This window comes from Gymnogyps californianus, unplaced genomic scaffold (assembly GCF_018139145.2).
Source record: "Gymnogyps californianus isolate 813 unplaced genomic scaffold, ASM1813914v2 HiC_scaffold_53, whole genome shotgun sequence".
Taxonomy (NCBI): Eukaryota; Metazoa; Chordata; class Aves; order Accipitriformes; family Cathartidae; genus Gymnogyps; species Gymnogyps californianus.
The window spans coordinates 214411-239247 of NW_026114433.1; the positions used below are offsets into that span (position 1 = coordinate 214411).

Sequence of the window (24837 nt, forward strand, 5' to 3'; positions counted from 1 at the left end):
TGTTCAGTTCCTGTAATGCTGTTTGTGATAAGGCTCTGGAGACAAAGGACTACAATTGATGGAAGGGGACTTCAATCACTCCAAAAAGAATCAAGGTCCTTGTATTTGGGTACATCGACTCTCTAGTCTCCTTCCTCCTTGTAAAGCATTTTGCCTTCTTGCATGTTGGCTCCCTACTCCCAATACTACTCGTATTGGAGGCAGACCACAAGTGATTCCTTTATGCAGTACATGGTGTAATTGTGTCTGTATGGTGCATTAGTAATTATCAAGGATGACTTTCCATATTGTATCTTCACTGCAAGCATGGAAAAATAGGACACACTACCCTGCATTACCATTTTCAACATAGATAGTGAGCTACTTATAGCTATGGTCTAGAGACAAAGGATTTTGTGAGCAAACCCATTTTTCATTTTCATCACTGACATCCCTGCTTTGTAAGGTAAATACAAAATGTGATTATTCACCTGAATTCTTACACAGTAATATTAATCACAAGTGTAGAAATACCATATCTTTTGCTACCTCACAACTATCTTTAATGCAAAGTACTGAACTTGCCCAACTTGTACTGAAGTTACCCAACTTGCCCAACAAAGTACTGAACTTTCCCCAAGATATTTTGTTACATTGGGATCCCATAAGCTGTCAACTTTTCTCAGTCAAACCAGTGTTGAGGATTGCACAGCACTGAGTAATGCACAGTTCTTCATACACTTACACGAGTAAAGTTTTTTTAGTGTATAAGTGTTTCCAGATATGGGCCCTTAGCCACTGCTCATAGTTTTATTAAGTAAAAGAGTCCTCTGATATTAAAATGCTAAAAAGCTCTGATATGTAAAGTCCACCATTCAGGTTTAATTAGAACCCTGATTTAAAGCCCAGAATGGTCATTTTGAAGTCAGTTTGACTTCAAAACCCTCTGGTTAGGATTCCTAGCACAGACATCAATTTCTACAGCTTCTACAACCTTTTGTAGTAATCAATACTTCAAACACATATGCTTTCTTGGTCTACATTTTTAATAATCACAAATCTAGTGGTCAGTTGTGAATTAATGTCCATAGTCCAGAACTGTTGAATGTCTATGGTAGTTAAATCTTAAATATCCATTGTTCTTTGAATTAAAAAAAGCCTTTAAAAGAGGTTTAAATCAACATGTTCTTTATGATATATTTTATAAACCTACAACTTGAGGTTGTTTTGCTTTCCTTACTTAATTTTGCTATGGGTGTTTTTATATATGGTTGCTAGTTAATGAATGAGTAAATATACTATTAAAAGAGTGCATCATCTTTATTCTAAGTGGTTCATTAATACTTTTGCATGATAGAGACTGGTGTTAGAGGGAAAAATCTGTGATATATTGGATAGACTTGCATTAAAAAATCTCACATCTATTTATTTATATCATCCTGTGTGTTCTATAGACAACTATAATTACATTTTATAGTGCACTGTTATAAAAATGTGCACGCACTTTACTTTGGGTTGTTAAAGTATACATTTATGTCTTTGATCAAATGTTACTGCACATAAGCTGTTCAAAGAAAGCAAATTATAGAAGAGTCAATAAGAGTATTTTAAACAACACACAGCTGCTATAGATTGATTCAAAAGAGATCAAAATCTTGACAAAGAAGCAGTTCCTAATGGAATGTATGGTGTTTAAAGTATATTTAGCTAAATACAATAGAATCATGGCTATAACATGACCAAGCATAAAACCACATAATTTATACTTTCACTGTTATAATCCAAGGCTTGATTAATACATACTTCTAGCATGTTCAAGCTGATATCAATAAAATGGAAGCTTTACACTTTTGTTTCCAGGAGTTAAAGTATGTGCTTTAGCATTTATTCTGTATTTTTGTAGCCTATATGAAAAGAAGCTTGCCTTCTCAGGTGTAAATTTTCCCTCATCCCACATATATTGTTTAACTTCTGAATAAAAATTCATAATTACACTCAGTACTTTCCATTCTATATCTGAAAGTGTTTTACAAAAGTAACTAAACATAAGCTTTAAAATGTGACAACTAAGGTCATTTATCCAAAAGGCTAATCTGGAGGCACATGAACTTGGTGAGAGACCTTGCTATTTGATCTTAAAGATTCTTAGGTGCCTGTACTTCTGTGCTTACTCAGGACTAACTCAATCTAGCCCAAAATGGAGAGCCTTTTCCTTCTTTAAGCCCCAAAGATCTGGGAACTCTCAGTCCTAGGGGAGATATCTGTGGCAAGTGTTTTCCAAGTATGCTTAATGCAATGCACAAAGATAGGATCAAGCTTTTCACAAAATAGAGTCAGTATTTGTATACTATCAAAAGCACAGAAACATCAGTTTTATTCTTTTCTTAAAGAATTATTTCTGCATTTTAATGAAAGTCTGTTTAATGCAAAATGCAAACACAACCTTTGGAGCAGAAATCAGATTTCAACAGATCCTTCCCTCAAACAAAAATGCTGTAACAAGCCACAGAGCTCTGTCTCCTATTGAGTTCTGTTACTCTGACCCAATGAATGCTTCATTCTTTAATGCACAAAAGCACGATGTTACCAGGAAGCGTGGAGACTTGACCTATCTAGAACTGTCTACAGCATGGGAAGTTGGGTAAATCCTATCCCTTATAGGAATACGGGAGGTATGGATTTGAACCCATTCAGTTTGAGGAAGAAACAGAACCTATGTTTCCAGTTTTGTAACAGATTTCTAACCACTAGTTGTTTCTTAAAAGAAAAGAGTAACTCTTCCTTAAGTCTCTGAAAGATTAGTTGTAGGAGGGGACAGTGTGCTCTGAATCCCACGTGGATGAAGGTGTCTCTGCAGCCCTGGACAAGCAGTGTAACTTTTGATGAGGGATGGGATTTCTGAAACCCCATTTGCTTGATCTGAGTCACTCACAACTTAACATGCTGCTAGATTTAAATCCTGTTCTGTAGTACCAAACTCTTCCTGTGTCCTGTATAGGAAGCCTCAAATCCCAGCACAGTATGAATTCCACCCTGGAGGTCAGGTGCCTAAATATTAAGTATTGCCAAATCAAGCTTTCTAAGTCCCTAAATCCTTTATTGGACCTATTCCATAGTCCTTTCCTACTGCAAGGCCCTTGCAGCAGGGTGTGGAATGTTTATGGTTTATGGCTTCAGTGTAAGCTCTTGGATATTCATCAAAGCAATGTAGCTAAAATGGAACACTCCTTGTTGACCATTTTCCTACCCTGTCCCTTTAAAAATTGTTTCTATTCCAAATGTGGCTTAAAAGAGTAAAAAGGTGTGCTCTCATTTCTTTGTTCCTAGATGTATTCCTTTATAGCTTTCAAATGTTGGCAGGTATAGGGGGTTCTGACTAATTGTCTTCATCAGCAGAACCCTTGAATTGTTAGGACCTCTGCAGAAACCAACATTTGACAAATCTGACTTGACCTACATCAATAGTAAGGAGTTTATTTTCTAGAACTAAACTCATCTGATGACAATGCCCATGAGGGATTCACTTCTGAAGTTACACAGACTTTTTTATGCTATAGTCTAAACAAAAGTATGATGGTCCTGGGCTTGGACTTGAGGTGTGTGATGGGTTGACCCCGGCCAGCAGCTAAGCACCCACCCAGTCACTCACTCACCCCCAGCGGGATGGGGGAGAGAATCGAAAGAGCAAAAGCTGAAAACTCGTGGGTTGAGATAAAGACAGATCAATAAGTGAAGGAAAGCTGCACGCACAAGCAAAGCAAAATAAGGAATTCATTCACTATTTCCCATTAGCAGGCAGATGTTTAGCCACTTCCTGGAAAGCAGGGCCTCAGCACATGTAATGGTTACTTGGGAAGATGAACGCCATAACTCTGAATGTCTCCCACTTCCTCCTTCTTTCCCCCAGCTTTATATGCTGAGCATGACATCATATGGTCTGGAATATCCCTTTGGTCAGTTGGGGTCAGCTGTCCGGGCTGTGTCCCCTCCCAACTTCTGGTGTACCCTCAGCCTACTCGCTGGGAGGACAGAGTGGGGAAAAAAAAAAACCTCAATGCTGTGCAAGCACTGCTCAGCAATAACTAAAACATTGGTGTGTTATCAACACTCTTTTAGTCACAAATCCAAAACACAGCACCATACAGGCTGCTATGAAGAAAATAAACTCCATCCCAGCCAGATCCAGTACAAAGCAAAACACTACATCTCTAATGGTTATAGAAATCTCTCATCTCTCCCACAGACTAAATTTTGTATTCCCCTCCCTTCAAGAAATCTGAGAAATCCTCCCACTCCTTCTGTACAGTCTTTTTCATGGGAGAAATGTTCTTAATTCCACCTCTTCCTTCACTGAAAGTGATGCAGCAAAAGAGCTGACTAAATGTTCTACAGAGAAGTCCGCTTCCTACTGATCTGCATGACCAATTCAGTAGCAGGGATGAAAGAAGTACTCATCCATTCCTGCTATTTTATTATGGGGTCTTGTGACCTAGCATATTTGTCATGGCTTAACCTCAATAGGCAGCAAAGCCCCACACAGCCGCTTGCTCACTCCCCCACACTGGGATGAGGGAGAGAATTGGAACGGTAAAAGTAAGAAGAACGTGTGGGTTGAGATAAAGACAGTTTAATAGGGAAAGCAAAAGCCGCGCACGCAAGCAAAGCAAAACAAGGAATTCATTCACTACTTCCCATGGGCAGGCAGGTGTTCAGCCATCTCCAGGAAAGCAGGGCTCCATCACACGTAACAGTAGCCCCATACAAGCTACTACAAAGAAATTTAACTCTATCCCAGCTAAAACCAGCACAATATCCCAGGCAGAAATAGGAATCTTGCCAACCTTTGGAAACAGAGTAAGTAAGCTTTGCTGTAGTTTATTTGAAAGTTTCACATTGATGAGAAATTCCAGGCAAACCTCAGGACTGTGAACCCATTTGCACAGACTAGACCCAACAAAATTATGCAGTTCTGAACTGGAGAAATTCTTATATGCCCATTTCTTATATGCTCCTTGGTCTTTTCACAGAAAGGATCTTGTAATATTACTGATTTTCATTGAAATTTTGGTTATTTGGGACATTGTTGGTCCCTTTTACTTCTTTAAGCGCTGGGTGAAAGCCTGGGCCCATTGAAATCAGTCAGGATTTTACAAGATTTGTTTGTCACATCTTTCATCACTACTGCACTTCACTCAGTTTTATCAAACTTCATTCTTCATTAATCTAAGTACCTTTTACTGTAATACCATTAATATAGCACATAACAATTACAATAATGATGACATACAATGGCAGGGTTATATAGCAATTAATATCATACAATTTAATCTATTGGTTCTCACCTAAATTCAAATCCCCTTGAGGCACACATCGGACTTCCCCATCCTTCCACATCACCCACCAAGTGCACCCAGGTCCTTGAGCAAAAGCAATCCCACGAATGGGTTTGCCTTTGCCTGAGGCAGGAGTAACCCAGACTGTCTTCCCTAGCATATTCTTCATGTGCACCACAGGGACTTTATCCCCTTCTACAGTACGTAAAAGTTCTGATTGGGCAGGGCCAGCCCGATTGGCAGATCCTCTAGTGTTGACTAACCAGGTGGCCTTTGCTAGATGTGTATCCCAATGTTTGAAGGTCCCACCACCCATTGCTCTCAATGTAGTCTTTAACAACCCATGGTATCGCTCGATTTTCCCGGAGGCTGGTGCATGGCAGGGGATGTGATACACCCACTCAGTGCCGTGCTCTTTGGCCCAGGTGTCTATGAGGTTGTTCCGGAAATGAGTCCCGTTGTCTGACTCAATTCTTTCTGGGGTACCGTGTCGCCATAAGACTTGCTTCTCGAGGCCCAGGATAGTGTTCCGGGCGGTGGCATGGGGCACGGGATATGTTCCCAGCCAGCCGGTGGTTGCTTCCACCATTGTAAGCACGTGGCGCTTGCCTTGGCGGGTTTGTGGGAGTGTGATATAGTCAATCTGCCAGGCCTCCCCATATTTCTATTTCAGCCATCGTCCCCCATACCAAAGAGGCTTTAACCGCTTGGCTTGCTTAATTGCAGCGCATGTTTCACATTCATGGATGACCTGTGCGATAGTGTCCATGGTCAGGTCCACCCCTCAATCACGAGCCCATCTATATGTTGCCTCTCTTCCCTGATGGCCTGAGGTGTCGTGGGCCCACCGAGCCATGAATAATTCACCCTTATGCTGCCAATCCAGATCCACCTGAGCTACTTCAATCCTAGCAGCCTTGTCTACCTGTTGATTGTTTTGATGTTCTTCAGTGGCCCGGCTCTTGGGTACGTGGGCATCTACATGACATACTTTCACAACCAGGGTCTCTAGCCGGGCAGCAATACCTTGCCACAATGGGGCAGCCCAGATGGGTTTACCCCCGCATTGCCAGTTACTCTGCTTCCATTGCTGCAACCACCCCCACAGAGCATTTGCCACCATCCATGAGTCAGTATAGAGATAAAGTATTGGCCATTTTTCTCGTTCAGCAATGTCTAAAGCCAGCTGGATGGCTTTCACCTCTGCAGACTGACTCGATTCACCTTCTCCTTCTGCAGTTTCTGCAACTTGTCCTATAGGACTCCATACAGCCGCCTTCCACCTCCGATGCTTTCCCACAATGCGACAGGACCCATCAGTGAACAGGGCATATTGCCTCTCATTTTCTGGCAGTTCATTATACAGTGGGGCCTCTTCAGCACGCGTCATCTCCTCCTCTGCTGATATTCCAACATCTTTGCCTTCTGGCCAGTCTGTGATCACTTCCAGGATTCCTGGGCGACTGGGGTTTCCTATTCGACTTCATTGTGTGATCAGTGCAACCCACTTACTCCACGTAGCATCAGTTGCATGATGTGTAGAAGGGACCTTCCCTTTGACCATCCAGTCCAGCACCGGCAGTCGGGGTGCTAAGAGGAGCTGTGTTTCAGTACCAACCACTTCTGAAGCAGCTCGAACTCCTTCATATGCTGCTAATATCTCCTTTTCAGTTGGAGTATAGCAGGCCTCAGATCCTCGATATCCCCGACTCCAAAACCCTAGAGGTCGGCCTCGGGTCTCCCCGGGTGCTTTCTGCCAGAGACTCCAGGTAGGGTCATTCTCCCCGGCTGCGGTGTAGAGCACATTTTTAACACCTGGTCCTGCCCGGACCGGCCCAAGGGCTACTGCATGAACTGTCTCCCGTTTAATCTGTTCAAAGGCTTGTTGTTGCTCAGGGCCCCATTTGAAATCGTTCTTCTTCCAGGTCACTTGATAGAGAGGGCTTACAATCATACTATAATTTGGAATATGCATTCTCCAAAAACCCACAACCCCTAAGAAAGCTTGCGTTTCCTTTTTATTAGTCGGTGGGGACATAGCTGCTATTTTGTTGATCACATCCATTGGGATGTGACGACGTCCATCTTGCCATTTTATTCCTAAAAACTGAATCTCCTGTGCAGGTCCCTTCACCTTACTCTGTTTTATGGCAAAACCGGCTTTCAGAAGGATTTGGATTATTTTCTCCCCTTTCTCAAAAACTTCTTCTGCTGTGTTGCTCCATACGATGATGTCATCAATGTACTGCAGGTGTTCTGGAGCTCCACCTTTTTCTAGTGCATTTTGGATTAGTCCATGGCAAATGGTGGGGCTGTGTTTCCACCCCTGGGGCGGTCGATTCCAGGTGTACTGGACGCCCCTCCAAGCGAAAGCAAACTGTGGCCGGCACTCTGCTGCCAAAGGGATTGAGAAAAATGCATTAGCAATATCCCTTGTGGCGTACCACTTGGCTGCCTTTGACTCCAGTTCATATTGAAGTTCTAGCATGTCTGGCACAGCAGCACTCAGCGGTGGCGTGACTTCATTCAGGCCACGATAGTCTACTGTTAGTCTCCGCTCTCCATTAGACTTTCGCACTGGCCATATGGGGCTGTTAAAGGGTGAGCGAGTCCTGCTGATTACTCCTTGGCTCTCCAGTCGATGAATCAGCGTATGGATGGGAATCAGGGAGTCTCGGCTGGTGCGATATTGCCGCTGGTGCACTGTTGTGGTAGCGATCGGCACCTGTTGTTCTTCGACCCTCAGCAACCCCACAACCGAAGGGTCCTCCAAGAGACCAGGTAAGGTGGACAACTGTTCAATTCCCTCTGTCTCCAAGGCAGCTATACCAAAATCCCACTGATACCCCTTTGGCCTCTGGGCCAGTCACAATGGGGTGTTTCTGCCACTCATTCCCAGTTAGGCTCACTTCAGCCTCCAATACAGTGAGCTGTTGGGATCCCCCTGTCACCCCAGAAATACAGATGGGTTCTGCCCCTTTATAGCTTGATGGCATTAGGGTACACTGTGCCCCGGTGTCCACTAGAGCCTTGTACTCCTGTGGGTCTGATGTGCCAGGCCATCGGATCCACACAGTCCAATAAACCCGGTTGTCCCTTTCCTCCACCTGGCTGGAGGCAGGGCCCCTCTAATCCTGGTCAGAGTATTTGTTACTCACTTCTTGTAAAAATGACTTAGAGGTCCCTTCAAGAGGGTCAGAAGCCCTTCTACTCTGTCTGGAAACCGGAGCGGCATCTTTCCTGGAAGAATCCCCTTTTCTGGTTGTTTTTCCTTTCAATTCACGTACCCGTGCATCTAGGACCGAGGTAGGTTTTCTCTCCCACTTCCTCATGTCCTCTCCGTGGTCACGCAGGTAAAACCACAGGGTACCCCGTGGTGTATACCTTCTATATTCTCTCTCTTGATCAGAGGAACACTCACTCCTAATAGCTGAGATATTGGTCTGTACAGGTGGGGAGTAGGAATTTTTGATCAGTTCGATCAGTTCTTTGGACTTTTCGGACAGTTTTTCCACAGCCGAGACACAGGCTCGTAGGGAGGAAGAGAGATTTTCTTCATATTGCCGGAGTTGGCGAGCCATTTCATCCACTGTCGGTGCCTCTTCGTCTTTCCAGGTCAGTACTGCCAATGGGTTGGCATACGATGATGGTGCGCTCCGTTACAAACTTCCGCCACATGGGTCGTGTGTAGTGGACTTCATCTGGATCTCTGGGTAATTGTGAACTGTCCGGGTCATAATAAATCATCTCTAGCACGGCTAATTCCCTCAGGTACTGGATACCTCTCTCCATGGTGGTCTACTTGCCTGGGTGACATATGACATCTTCCTTGAAGGGATACCTTTCCTTCACACCTGACAGGAGTCGCCTCCAGAGGCTGAGGGCTTGTGTCCCTTTTCCAATCGCCTTATCAATGCCCCCTTCCCTAGCAAGGGATCCTAGCTGCTTGGCTTCCCTACCCTCTAATTCCAGGCTACTAGCCCCATTGTCCCAGCATCGGAGCAGCCAGGTGATAATGTGCTCGCCTGGACGACAGCTGAAATCTTTTCGCATATCCCGCAGCTCACTCAGGGATAGGGATCGGGTGATTACCTCTGGTTCTGCCTCTTCCTCCTGTTCTCGTGATGGCCCTGGTTCATCTTCATCCTTCGTTAAACGAACTGATTTTTTTGTATATTTCTTCTTCTGTATAGGGGCGACTGATACCGGCACAGGTTGGTTCTCTGGTTCAGCCGCAGCGCCTGTCGCAGGGGTTGGAATAGCCACAGCGCCTGTCGCAGGGGTTGTAGTAGCCGCAGTGTCTGTTGTGGGGGCTGGAGTAGCCACCTTGCCTGTCGCTGGGGTTGCAGTAGCCGCTGTGCCTGTCGCAGGGGTTGGAGTAGCCGCAGTATCTGTTGGTCTGTTTTCCCTCCCTTCCCCCTGAGGGTGCTGCACAGTATCGAGCAGTGTCTGGTAGATACTGGCCAGGGCCCAGCACAGTGCGATAAGTTGTGCCTCTTTGGAATAGCCACAGCATTTTCCTTTCAGATAGTCTATCACTTTATCAGGGTCCTGTAGTTGTTCGGGAGTGAAGTTCCAAACCATTGGAGGTGAGAAGTTCTCTAGATACCTGCCCATGTTCTCCCACATGCCATGCCACCCATGGTTATTAAGCCTCGGGGCAGATTTCCGAAAGGTATTCTTAAACAGTTGTTTAACCTTAAACAAGACCTGGAACACATTCAGGAGACATAACAATAGGAACATGCTGGTTTGAACATCCCAAGGATATTCAAAATTCTCAAGAGCTACTGTAATTTGCCTGGAGGAGAAGGGGAAGCTGAAGAAAGGTGTCTCCCCCGTGGCTTGGCTCTCCGAGGAGAAAAGGTACAAGGTGTAATTATTAATAGTTTCTGATAGACGGCTCCCGAAGTACGGAGGTGACGGCAATGCTGAGTACGAATACCAGATTAGTTTCACGACCAGCAATGCTATCGTATTGTAAGCCAGTGTTACAAAGTAGAACACCATGATAACTCTGGCCCAGTTCCCACGGGTGATAAACAGCACAGCAGGGAGCATATACTGCAAGTAAGGTATCACATAACGCACCTTTAAGAACAAGCGCACCAACTTTGAGAGCGAATACATCAACATTGTGACCAGCAACTATTGAACTAATATAATGAATGTTTATAACAAATTTGTTCTAACACATTCCAGTCAGATTTGTCGTTATCTCAACCCGTCGAGCCCCACGTTGGGCGCCAAAAAGGACTGTCGTGGTTTAACCCCAGCCGGCAACTAAGCACCACGCAGCCGCTCGCTCACTGCCCCCCCACCCCTGGGATGGGGAGAGAATCAGGAAAAAAAAAACCTCGTGAGTTGAGATAAAGACAGTTTAATAGGACAGAAAGGAATGAAAAACAATGATAATGATAATAATAATAATATGACAATAGCAATACTAAAAGAATTAAACTATACAAAGCAAGTGGTGCACAGTGCAATTGCTCACCACTCGTTGACCGATGCCCAGTTAGTTCCCGAGCCGTGATCCCCCCTCCCAGCCAGCTCCCCCAGTTTATATACTGGGCATGATGTCATATGGTATGGAATAGCCCTTTGGCCAGTTTGGGTCAGCTGTCCTGGCGGTGTCCCCTCCCAGCTTCTTGTGCCCCTCCAGCCTTCTTGCTGGCTGGGCAGGAGAAGCTGAAAAAATCCTTGACTTAGTATAAACACTACTTAGCAACAACTGGAAACATCAGTGTGTTATCAACATTCTTTTCCTACTAAATCCAAAACACAGCACTGTACCAGCTACTAGGAAGAAAATTAACTCTGTCCTAGCCGAAACCAGGACACACCGAAAGATGGGTAGGGTGCAGGAGAAATCCCAAGAGACCCAGCAACAGGAAAACTTCTCTGGACATTGCACTTTATCCCAAAATGCAATCCATAGGAAACCAGGTATTAGTTCTACTGCTCACAAAGCTAGGAGATGTGCCTCTGACTGCAGCACTCTTGTAGACATTTCTGTTGCCTAACCTTATCCCAACTCATTGAAGCAGGATGTTGGGGGCAGGGCAGGAAGGAGGAGGTTGGACTAGTGAGCTAGGGTAGCCATGTCAGCCAAGGTACCAGCCAAATACATGGGATTGGTGGGTTTTGCAAAATAAAATTTAGTCTCTACTCTGTTAGGGCTAAAGTTAATTTGGGGTAGAATACCAGCATGATTTTGTTAAATTTGGTCTTTGGATTTTTGGTGAAAATAGAGATTGCTTCTTTTTGGTCTGATATGGCAGCAATTCTAACTCTGATTTATTGTACCTGCTTTCCAAGGTTATAAAAATAAACATTTATGAAAATAAAAATAGATTACTATGTTGTGAGGGAATCCAGTCACTTATTGGAGACTGCTGCAAGACATTAGTTGCATTGCCTTGCCTTTCTTCCTCTGAACATTTGAAAGATGGCAGTGCATTCCTGAACCTCTACAAACCACAGAAGTGATCCACCACTGGTTCACATGAGTGCTAAGTAGTCAGTCACAGAGCTTTAGGGCATTGCGAGTGAGCTGAGGACAAGGTCCATCTTCTTTCACCCAGGCACAGTCTTATGAATGCAGCAGACAAGGATTTGGGAATGAGGGGGAGGAAAAGATTCAGGGAGGCTGCAAAACATTCCCCCTCAACTTCTCATATTGCTCTTACTATGGGTTTTCTGGTAATAATGATTGTGTAGCTCCCTTCCCTCACCTATGCCCATTCAATTGCAGCTGTGTTGATCTCTGGGGACAAAGAATATCATTGCCATTTGTAAATAGAGGAGCTAGTCCATCATTTCAAAGCTTGGTGAAAGTTAAGGATGCCATCTGATCCAGCTCACGCCAACATCATTCCACAGAGAGTCCATGCGAATTAGTGATGCCCTGTCCCTTGACACCTTGATTGGCCTCCTGAGTTGTGCCCTAGACACTGCCTGGGCTGAAATTACCAGGCTGCATGGTGCCCTCGAGCAGGCAGGAGAAGTTAAGCAAGGAGTCGAGATGGATGAGTGTAAGTTAGCTCCCTTGGCACAGTGGGCCCTCAAGGCCCAGAGAGATCATTCCAGTACAACAGCCCAAGTTAGGGCTGCTATCTACCAGGACGATGATAAGAATGATAATTGGGATGGGACATTTTTGGCCACAACCAGACCCTGACCCCCTTCCCAACCCTACAGAGGAAGACACACCTGCTTCTCCATATTCTCTTCCATTCTCCTTATATACTGTGATTAAGGAGGCAATTGCTGACCCCACTGTTAGGCCTTGGTGCAGTCGTAGCCCAGGAGCAGGAGCCCTTCCCCTACCTGCCTCAAGCACTTGCTGGGTGCAAGCCTATACCAGGGAACAGTTCTGCTCCCAGGGCATCCGGTTTCATAAAAAGCCAGGAGAAGGCTGGGTAGAGTGGCTCGGGAGGCTCTGGCACACTGAGGCAGCTCTAACTTAGTGAGGGGGACCATGAGTTCGAGACACTGGGGCTCTGCATGCCCTGGCTGCAGGGGTGGGTGCCATGGCAATGGCTTCTGTGCCCGGCCATCAGATGCAGAGGAATCTTCACCCAGGCAGAGGACAGGGTACCTCCTCCAGCCAGAGAGGGGCAGCCTATGGCGGCTCCTGCTGGAAAGGGGGTTTAAAGGGTGTTTACACACACCTCACCCCCCAACAAATTGATAAATGCCAAACAATGTTTTGTTAAAGCTTTTGAATGGCCATTGGAGTTAACCCCTTTGGCCCCTCCTTCCTCTCTCTCTAAGGTGCTGCCAGAGAACTGGTGGGTGGATATACACTGCCAGATGGAGATCCGCCTCCTAGCTCTGTTTTCTGGCAGACCCTTTTGCTTACCCCATGTCCTAACCCCGATTAGAAGCTGTCGTGAATGACCAGCACCCGGTCACCTTTGTTGTGGACACTGGGCCCAATCTCAATGTTAGATCCACGGACTGCCCCTTTGGGCTGTTCTTGAAGCAATTTTGTATTTCAGGAAGTGATAATGTCCATGATGAGCCCAGAGCCACTGACTCAGCCCAACTACTGGACCACCCTGGATGGATGGACTGATCTGTGTACGGGTTTTAGCTGGAATAGAGTTAAATTTCTTCATAGTAGCTGGTATGGGACTGTGGTGGGTTGACCTTGGCTAGCCGCCAGGTGCCCACCAAGACGCTCTATCACTCCCCCTCCTCAACAGGACAGGGGGAGAAAATATAATGAAATGCTTGTGGGTTGAGATGAGGACAGGGAGATCACTCAGCAATTACTGTCACGGGAAAACAGACTCGACTCAGGGAAATTAATTTAATTTATTACCAATCAAACAGAATAGGATAATGAGAAATAAGAACAAATCTTAAAACACCTTCCCCCCACCCCTCCCTTCTTCCCAGGCTTAACTTTACTCCCGAATTCTCTACCTCCTCCCCCCAAGTGGTGCAGGAGGATGGGGAATGGGGGTTGCGGTCAGTTCATCACACGTTGTCTCTGCCGCTCCTTCCTCCTCAGGGGGAGGACTCCTCACACTCTTCCCCTGCTCCAGCGTGGGGTCCCTCCCACGGGAGACAGTCCTCCACGAGCTTCTCCAATGTGAGTCCTTCCCACGGGCTGCAGTTCTTCACAAACTGCTCCAGCGTGGGTCCCTTCCATGGGGTGCAGTCCTTCAGGAACAGACTGCTCCAGCATGAGTCCCCTGCAAGGTCACAGCTCCTGCATGGGCTCTCCATGGGGTCACAGCTTCCTTCAGAGCACATCCACCTGCTCTGGCGTGGGGTCCTCCATGGGCTGCAGGTGGATATCTGCTCCACCGTGGAGCTCCATGGGCTGCAGGGGGACAGCCTGCCTCACCATGGTCTTCCCCATGGGCTGCAGGGGAATCTCCGCTCCGGCGCCTGGAGCACCTCTTCCTCCTCCTTCTTCCCTGACCTTGGTGTCTGCAGAGTTGTTCCTCTCACATATTCTCACTCCTCTCTCCCAGCTGCTGTTGCGCAGCAGTTTTTTCCCTTCTTAAATCTGTTATCCCAGAGGCGCTACCACCGTTGCTGATGGGCTCAGCTTTGGCCAGCGGTGGGTCCATCTTGGAGCTGGCTGGCATTGGCTCTATCGGATATGGGGGCAGCTTCTGGAATCTTCTCACAGAAGCCGCCACTGTAGTCCCCCCCGCTACCAAAACCTTGCCACACAAACCCAATACAGGGATATGTTTTGGATTTGTGATGAAAACAGTGTTGATAATACAGGGATGTTTTAGTTACTGCTGAGCAGTGCTTACACAGAGTCAAGGCCTTTTCTGCTCCTCACACTGCCCCTCCAGAAAGTAGGCTGGGGGTGGGCAAGAAGCTGGGAGGGGACACAGCTGGGACAGCTGACCCCAACTGGCCAAAGGGATATTCCATACCATATGACGTCATGCTCAGCTATAAAAGCTGGGGGGAAGAAGGAGGAAGGGAGGTAATGTTCGGAGTGATGGCATTTGTCTTCCCGAGTAACCATTATGTGTGATGGAGCCCTGCTTTCCTGGGGGTGGCTGAACACCTGCCTGCCGATGGATAGTAGTGAATGAATTCCTTGTTTTGCTTTGCTTATGCATGCGGCTTTTGCTTTCCCTATTAAACTGTCCTTATCTCAACCCACGAGTTTTCTCACTTGTACCCTTCTGATTCTCTCCCCCATCCCACTGTGGGGGGAGCGAGCAAGCAGCTGTGTGGTGCTTAGCTGCCTACTGGGGTTAAACCACAACAATTCGGAAAAAAATCCTCCTGCTATATTGCTGTTTATTGTAGTCGTCTTACTTGTACTACTGTTGGTTGTTTTGTGCAAGCCCCAATTTTGAATCTGCTGTGGATACTGTTCTTAGGGACAGTCCACCAGGGCCTTGCTGGTTGGGATTCTAACTTGTTAATTCATGCATCTCAGGCACTGGCAAATGTTAGAAAGGGAACCGATTGTTGGATTTGTACACAACATCCTGCATCTGGTGTCACGATCTAAAGGGTTACTCGGTGTCATGGTTTAACCCCAGCCAGCAACTAAGCACCAGGCAGCAGCTCCCTCACTCCCTCCGCTCCCAGTGGGATGGGGAGGAGAATCGGGAAAAAAAGGTAAAACTCATGGGTTGAGATAAGAACAGTTTAATAACTAAAGTAAAATATAATACTAACAATAATAATGATGAAATATAATAATAATAATAATTGTAATGAAAAGGAATATAACAAAAAAAAGAAGAGGGAAAAAAGAAAAAAAAAAAAACCAGTGATGCACAATGCAATTGCTCACCACCCGCTGACTGATGCCCCAGCAGCAATCTGCCCCTCCCGGCCAACTCCCCCCAGTTTATATACTGGGCATGAGGTTCCATGGTATGGAATAGCCCTTTGGCTAGTTGGGGTCAGCTGCCCTGGCCATGCTCCCTCCCAGCTTCTTGCACACCTGCTTGCTGGCAGAGCATGGGAAACTGGAAAGTCCTTGGCTTAGGATAAGCGCTGCTTAGCCACAACTAAAACATCAGCGTGTTATCAACATCATTCTCACACTAAATCCAAAACCCAGCACTGTACCAGCTACTAAGAAGAAAATTAACTCTATCCCAGCCAAAACCAGGACACTCAGCCTACGGGTGTGTAGAGATCGTGACCATGGGTTCGTAGGATTCCGTAATACACAAGGACACAGAGGCTTTTATCCTCTAAATTTCTCTACTTTATTATAGATTACCACACAAATCACCACTAGCAAGTATACTACCACAAAAATTGCCACTAGCAAGTATACCTATGATTAATAAAGTGTATATATATATCAAGCTATTACAAATTACTATCAGCAATCAATAATATAGCAAGAATCAATAATATGGCAGCAATCAATAGTATAGCAACAATCAATTGTATAGCAATGATCAATATTATAGCAACAACCAAGTATATACTATTACAGGTTACTACAAACTTATCATTAGTAAAGCAACTTATCAACAATATAATAACAGATATACTTATGATAGATTACTTATATGGACATATAGTACCAGTATCAAGTGAATTAGATTTCAGAAGGGGCCAAACCATCCCAAAGGGGTGAGAGGACAAACTGATCCCAGAGGGGGACCCAACAATCCCCAAAAGAGGGGAGGACAAACCAAATCCCAAAAGTGGGCCCAGAGGGGGACCAATAAAGTAACAGACAGAGTCTCACTTCAAACATGATCCATGTCACGGAGTTTGGAGTCAGCCAGGCATCCCTGGTGAGAGTCCAAGATCTCATAGAAAGTCCATGCAGAGAATTCAACCTGTTTAGGAAAGGAAAAGTACATGCAGCATGGGAAGTTCTCAGAGAGAGAGGTTCCATTTTGGATAAAAATTAAGTCCTTTTTATATCATAGAGACATAAGAAGGCGTAGGACACCACCACTTCAAGCAGCCAATAGATGCTGTTCATTTCTATTTTTCACCTGTAACAGCCAATAGATGACGATGTTTTCTGTTCTGTCAGACCAATTTTTACTTTTCCAGACTGTTTTCCACCTTTGAGATGATAAGTTGCTGTTACAGTTCCTTGTTTTTTGCACTTATCAATGTTATCTCAGGACGTCTCTGGTTTCTAGGTACCCAGCTGTACTTCGAAGATGCCAGCTCACAGGCCTAGTTCCCAGGCTGACAGTTCCTAGACTGGCAGGTATTTTTTCTGTCGGTATTTTTCAGCAGACATTTTCTTCTGTTCCATAATTTTCCCCTTCTAACCAGGCCACCGTTATGGCTGCTCACATCATCTGGGCACCAAGGGGTTCATGTGGTGGGAATGTCAGTATTGGTAGAATTGTGGGGCCATGCATCTAAAACTTTTGTTAGATATTACTCTGTTCAGGCTAATCTCTCAACCACCAGCTATCCACTGCTGTCTTGGTGAAGAACGGATCAGAATTCTACGTCCTCCAGAACTTTACAGGCTATGATCCATCCAGCTATAAACCATGTGGTGAGGTCCATCCTACACCATGCAAACCTACCATGCCAATATTGACAATTGCCTGAGAGGCACTACTCACTGCTGTGACCTTAGCACGATAGGTGCACCCAGCCTATAATGGCTGTGTGGCAATCGTGCCATGAAAACCCTCCCATGGAGGTGGGAGGGGACCTGCACACTCGGGCGAATAGTGCCTGAGATGCATTTTGAAGATGCCCTGCAACATCAGCGTGGCATTAAACCTTTGGTAAAATGAAGATCCGGATTTCACCAGTTTGCCCAGGCCCTCCTTCCTTGGCTAGGGATCTCTGAGCTTGAGAAAGTGATCGTCAATCTCTCTGCTACCCTGGAAACAACCGATGCCATCCAAGCACTGCAGCAAGAAGTCACTCAAGTATCACAGATTACCATTCAAAAACGTCTAGCCTTAGACTACTTGTTGGCTGCGCAAGGTGGCATTTGTGTGTTAGTAAATACTACCTGCTGTGTCTATGTCAACCAAGATCAGCACATTGAGACTGACTTTAAGGAAATCTGGGAACAACTAAAGCCCTTGCATCAGGTGGCAACCGAAAATACTGATTGGGGAATTGGCAAATTATGGTCATGGCTTACCTCTTGGTTCCCAGATCTCAGGGTAGTTGTCAAAAAGATTTTGGCTGTACTTTTTGTAATTATCTTGTTTATTGTCATTGTTTATGTTTTGTTTTGTATCAGCAGATGGGGTTGTAGATCATCTTGTAAAGCATTTTCCCAATCGTGGTCAAGCCACTCCCTGACCCAGGTTGGGGGCCCCTGGATATAAGCAAATACCAACCTCACCTAGCTTATTATATAGCTAATGACCCGCCAAATAACACCCTAGCCTATAACTCCACAGCAAGTGATGATTTGAGCGAATCAAGGGGTGGAAGTGACACCCTGCCCCCTGACATCCTGCCCCTTGACCGACATCTGCAGCATAGGCAGAATGCCACCCACATTATCCATGTAAGGTATGATTCTCTCAAATTACATTACCATTGGTGGAGCCAAGGGGCTGTGTGACTCTTACCTGCATTCAAAAGGCATTTGCATGATTGGCTGTTGCTGTCAGATGACCTGGACACTAAGTGTCCCTGACAGTCCGCCTGGAACCATGGCATCGCTTATGATCCTGTGTTGGCTATCAGTGATTGGGTGAGTCGCCATATGGGTACGTTATGGCTCATCTTTCTTACTGCCTCAGTAAAGTTTGTTTTATAACATGTGGTCAGACTCCATTACTGTTTGGACCACAATCAGTAGGACTCTGTCAGTGACTTAGATGAACTCAAGAAAAGGTCCCAAGACTACTGATCTGGGTTTCATGTCTGGGCAGCTTGATCCAATGGATCTTGAAAACAACATTTTATGTATTCTGTATTCAGATGACAACTGGTTTGTATTTATATGGAGAGATGAACATTAGCTGAGATTAGTTATTCAGATCTAAAAGGAAAAATTCACTTTCAATGTATCATATTTTATCTATTAAATCTATCAAACAGCTGATTGCAGAAGCCTTCTTTATAATTGGTTTGTTTCAGGCTAGTAGTAGTAGAAATCATCCATGACACATTGTAGTCTCTGTCAGTTCTGTTAGCTAACATTTAAAAGATAAGAGAGAGAGAAAAGAGGGAATGGAAAAAAAATGGAGAGACTCACTCAAGTTGTTTCGGCTTCTTAAGGTTTGATTCAAAAGGATTTATAATTTCGTCTGTGTCAGGAGTATCTCATGGGATTAGATGTGAAGTTTGTATTGATACAAAGTTTGAAAAGATCTACACTGAGTTGAAGCTAGCCTTCTGCAATTGCCTAGTTTTGTTTCAGAGGTCCACAACATGAGTTTGGAAGGTTCAGATCTCTTAGGACAGATGGCCATCACTTTGCTGGCTTGATGAAAATGTGAGGTTCAAGAGTTCTCCACAAGGAGAATAGTTTTTGCAGGAATAAGAGGGCTCTGTTTTTGTCTCTGCTAAAATATAAAGTGAACTCTGATCTTTAAAGATATAAATACAATATTACAGAAACAAAGTATGAAATTGTAATACTTGAGGGATTTAACAGTGATGAACTGGGCATTGCCACAAAGAAAATAATTAGGAAATGTACTTTTCCAAATGGAACAAAAAGCTCAAATGAGATGCAACCATTCTGAGAAGTCAAAAAGAAACCAACTAGTGCTGCATGGAGCATCCCACACTAATCACAAGCATAGCCACTTAGCAACACAAGAGTGCTATGCAATCTATATGTTGTAACTGAGACCACTCAGCCAGGTTTAAACTCAGAATTAACTGCAAACTTACTGATAATGTTTGTAGACAGCCAAATGGATTCTTTGAAGACTTTTTGACCTAGGAACTCTTAAAGCTAAATTTGAGGAAACCTACAAATACTCACTTTGTGTACTTGTGTTTATACTTGGACAGGCCACAAAGACTTGCTTCTCATTAACATTAAACATGAACATTGAAGTTCAGCACTGCACATTTGTGGCACTGTACCTGGAGTCAATGAAAAATAAACATGTCTAGAAGCTCTTAATCATTATTTCACAGTCGCTTTAGCAACTCTCTCCTCCCCCTTGTCCTATGAAGAGCATACATTTAGGAGTGGCAGGGCACTTAGTGTCATCCCTTGTGTCCAGTTCAAAGGAAGAATTCAATTTAGCTACTGCTCCTTTTTCTTCTGTCAAGAACATGGATTCCTAAATCTGTTTTCAAGGGGTTTTTATTTCTTTATCCTGTGTCTTTCTTTAGAGTAAAGGAAAACACAGTGTTATTCCACTTTAAATGATATGCATCCTTGGCTATTAACATTTGAAATGCCTAAATATGTTAAAATAAATTGCATTCTAGGTGCCTTAACCCTTTAATGCTATTAGATATGGTGGGAGGGGTGTGCACTAGCACAGACACTTTGCCAGATTGCTAGCTCCATTCTTTACTGATGGATTCCAATTTCAGAAGAAAGAAGTCTGTATGGTCCTCTCTTTGCCACCAGTAATTGGAGCCTTATAGCATCAATGTGGTGGATCTATAGCCAGTTTCTTTCCCTAAAGTACAGTATAAAACCTTCCACTGCTGGGCAGTTTGTGTTACTGTAACACTGCTGAGTCTGTCTTGCAGGCTGTCATGTACTGAACTTTCCAAATTATGTATTTCAGACATTGAGAAAGAAAGGACTTAATGGCTGTGACAGTCCAGACCCTGATGCAGATGATTCAGTAGGTCACATCTCTGAGTCTGACGACAAGTACAGGAAAAATGATGAAGATATTGATATAATGATCAGCAGGCAAAGATTATGTGTAAGTACTCTGAGCTTCCTTTCATTTTTTTTACTTTTTGATATTTCTCTGAACCTGGCAGGCATTGAACAAGAAAGCAAGCAAAGGTTGTGAAAGCCCTGATCCTGACTCCTCTTACGCTCTCACCCCATGCACTGAAGAAAAATACAAAAAAATTAATGAAGAATTTGATAATATGATCAAGAACCATAAAATACTTGTAAGTACCAAAGGTTAGATGGCTGTCTGCTGACAACTGTTGCAGTAACAAACCATAACCCTTTCAGTTCTGGCTTCTTAAGGAAAACATTCCAGCTGGAAACAGTCTTTAATAGCACAATATATAATTAAATACTGTGGTCAGAAAATTTCACACGACATATTTTTCTTCCAAGTCTCTGCCTCTGACACATACACAAAGTCTACTATAGGTGAAACCTACAGAAACCTACAGAAGGAAGTGAATTATATATATACATTATATTCACTTGATTTACAGAACTGTTTTACCACACCACTTGCCCAAATTATATCTAAAAAAATAATGATGGAAATTTTTTTTGTGGACAGGCTAACAAACCCGCAGAATACTTTTTGTGGTGATATAGAAAAAACAATGTAGAACTGAAATTCCTTTATATATAGTAATTAGCGCATTTTCTATGTGCTATTTCAGTTCTTAAGTGTTTCTGCCACACTTAGTTGGAGCACTGAAGGGTTACAGCTACTTGCTCACTGCAGAGAAACAGACTGCATGAGAGCCTAATGGTAGGATTCAGATATGTTTGTGTGTTGGGGTCATTTTACAGCTTTATCAGAGAATTTGCTTTGACCTCATCAGCATTTCTTTAATGTTTTAACAAGAGCTAAATTTTGTTCTAACCAAGTAAAAAACTTCTAACCATCTGTCGTGGTTTAACCCCAGTCAGCAACTCAGCACCACGCAGCCGCTTCCCCCTCCCCTCCCGGTGGGGTGAGGAGGAGGGGAAAAAAAAAGTAAAACTCGTGGGTTGAGATAAGAACAGTTTAATAACTACAGTAAAATAAAATACACTAACTAAGAATAATAATAATATTATAATAATTGTAATGAAAAGGAATATAACAACAAAAAAAAGGAAATAACACCCAAGAAAAGACAAGTGATGCACAATGCAATTGCTCACCACCCGCTGACCGATGCCAGAGCTGCAATCCGCCCCTCCTGGCCAACTCCCCCCAGTTTATATACTGGGCATGAGGTTCCATGGTATGGAATAGCCCTTTGGCTAGTTGGGGTCAGCTGCCCTGGCCATGCTCCCTCCCAGCTTCTTGCACACCTGCTTGCTGGCAGAGCATGGGAAACTGGAAAAATCCTTGGCTTAAGATAAGCGCTCCTTAGCAACAACTAAACCATCAGCGTGTTATCAACATCATTCTCACACTAAATCCAAAACACAGCACTCTACCAGCTGCTAAGAAGAGAATTAACTCTGTCCCAGCCAAAACCAGGACACCCTTTTTCAAGTCAAAATCGTACCAATTGCCATTACTATCCTCTTTCAGTGATGACCTCTGGTTTGTTCAAACCAAGGCAACAGAATTTTCAATCAGATAGGATTTAACCAAGTTACTTTTCCATCTTTAAAAACTGAGGTTTTGATGGTTCTTCAGATCCTTCATTGTCTCTCATGCTGCTTGGTTTTGTTCCAGCAAAGCAGCACGTTATAACCACTTAAAGTCTTAAGAAATGGAAAAAAAAATATTAAAAAATTGAAGAACTCATTCCTGGCTGGAAGTGACTTCTGTCACCTTCTTTACCTCCATAAGTATTTGGGAAAAATGCCTTTTCGATAAAACTGAGAAAGATCTAGGAATTAGAAACAATACAGCTAATCTAAACATGGTGCATCACTTTTGTCCTCCTAAAAATTAATGAAATTTCCCTCTAGTTGCTTTTATTAAATTTAACCTTTTGATGTCAAATTTAAAACCAGATATAGTCCTAGTCCAGCTATTAGCTTGTCTCTTCTGGTTTCCTGAGCTGTGTTTTGGGTATAACTTCCTACCTTGCAGGGATCTTACAAGGTACAATTTATTATCTTTTTGTGAAATTGCTTCAGAGATGCACTACAGAACTGCAAACTGTTAGCATTTCTTTTTATATAAGATAGGATATCCCTTTGAATACTTCACACACAGAGTTCAAAGTCTGTGTGCATCGGCAAGCTGCTTACCACAAAAGGAAGAATCAGTAGGTGTTGTCCCTTAATGCAATAGGAGCTCCTTCTCTTGGTGTAAGCCTAAATCTAATGGGCAAGATGGAGCTCAAAGCTAGTATATAATGTAAATTTGTAAATATAAGACATGATCCTTAACTGTACAAATCAGTATAGCTTCAGGGAAGTTATATTCATTTACTTGTGATCATCAAAAGGTAGCTAAGAAATCTGGGGGGAAGAAAACAAAACTGAACAAAAAATCAACAAGTCAAGCCATTAAATCACTAACAAAATTTATAAAACAATGCAATGCCTGTGCCTGGTCTTGTAAGAGAACAAAGCTGATGCCAAATGAAAATAAAATTAGCTTTTCCTCTTAACAGCTAAGGCCGATAATGTTTCCTCAGATAGTTTTCTGGGGATAAGTATTTATATTGTTCTAAAACATCTGATAATAATTATACATTTATTTGTAATTTTCATAAGAGTGATGAAAGCAGAGGAGACAGAAATAGTTCACTAGAAGGGAGCTATAAGTATCTCTGTCTCTAAATAGATGAAGGCCTGGTTGAAAAGGCATCAACAAACACCACCACCCCCCCAAAAAAAGCCAAAGAATGATATATATGTAAAGTTCTTGTATTTGCTACACGTCCCTGAGTAGAACTTTGTTTCTTTTAAGCCCTTCCCAAACTAAGATAGAAACTTTAAAAAAAAAGTCTTTTATTGTGTCGGATCCTGATTTGGGATCATTCTGGTTGCTAAAGCAACATATGCTGAAATTAAAGCTTTCCCTTTTGCTTTCCACCCCTTCTAATTTTTCTCCACGCAATGAAGTCATCATAATCACATACCTTTGATCTTGCAGTCACCTGTGACACTAGATTAAGATATCACAAGTGAACAATTATGACTTCACTGAATGAAAGAAAAAGAAAATTAAGCTTCATGAAGCAGGGTTTTGTTTTAAACAAAAAAAAAAAAAAAGAAAAAAAAATCATTCCAATGCTTACAAAGTAAATGTACAAGCTGCATTAAAGGAAGATGGAATCATGATTTTGAAAACCATATTTAAAAGCCTTGGTAACTCTGTTTAAAACTCTTCTCTTGTCTCTTAGTGAGTGGGAGCTTAAATATTTTAACCACTAGCTGCAAAATATTTGAACTAAATATGGAGTAACTATACTTGAAGATTGTGTTTCTGTACTATTCTTGTCTTTATTTCCCCTTTTTTACTTGTACAGGCTGTTCCACCACCGAACTTTGAGATGCCAGTTTCTATCCCAGTGTCCAACCACAGCAATTTGGTATACAGTAACCCAGTCAGCTCACTGGGTAACCCCAACCTTTTGCCACTGGCCCATCCTTCTTTGCAAAGAAATAGCATGTCTCCTGGTGTGATGCATCGGCCTCTGAGTGCAGGTAACACAGGTAGGCTCTGCTCAATCCCATCCCTTTAAATGTTCTTTTTTATCATCTGCTTGTGTGCCTTAGGTCACTTTAAACTGTACTCTGAGAAACAAGAACTCATAACAGTCATTTACCAGTCATAACAGTTTCCCAAAATTGCTGCATTGAAAAATCAAAAGAAAAGCCAAAGAGGTTTCTATTCACAATTTAGAAAATAATAAAAAGCAATGTTCTAGAAAAAGCTGAATATTGACTAAGATTAAAGGAAATCAATAAAGGATAAAAGGGCAGACAATTTACTGTTTCATAAAAGGGCAGCTTGTCTACTTAATTCATGCAAGAACTCACTACACCATAAAACTTAAGAGGACAGGGAAGAACATGTGGCCAATGCAAACAAGTTGAAGCAAGTAAAATAGGCCACTTGTTAAATCAGCAGTCTAGTGGCTAAACACAGAATTTCTTATTATTTATGCATTCACAAGTTCCTTGATAGGTAAATGTTAGTTGAGCTCTGTACTTGAGTGCCTTGTATAGCAAGAGGCTATGCTCTGTACTAGTGATGATGAGGGGTCACCTCTGAACAGGATAAAGGGGGGTTAGGTTCATTCAATCCGT

At 43.4% G+C, this 24837-nt stretch overlaps 1 protein-coding gene across 1 annotated transcript in view; it reads left to right on the forward strand.

Annotated features, from left to right (window-relative positions):
• Positions 1–24837, forward strand: part of LOC127028973 (myocyte-specific enhancer factor 2C-like) — a 159410-nt gene that overhangs the window by 87555 nt on the left and 47018 nt on the right. The window contains exons 4-6 of the mRNA XM_050914651.1: positions 20486–20629; positions 20691–20828; positions 24054–24240. Of these exons, the coding sequence (XP_050770608.1) occupies positions 20486–20629; positions 20691–20828; positions 24054–24240 (469 nt within the window). The remainder of the gene's footprint in view (positions 1–20485; positions 20630–20690; positions 20829–24053; positions 24241–24837) is intronic.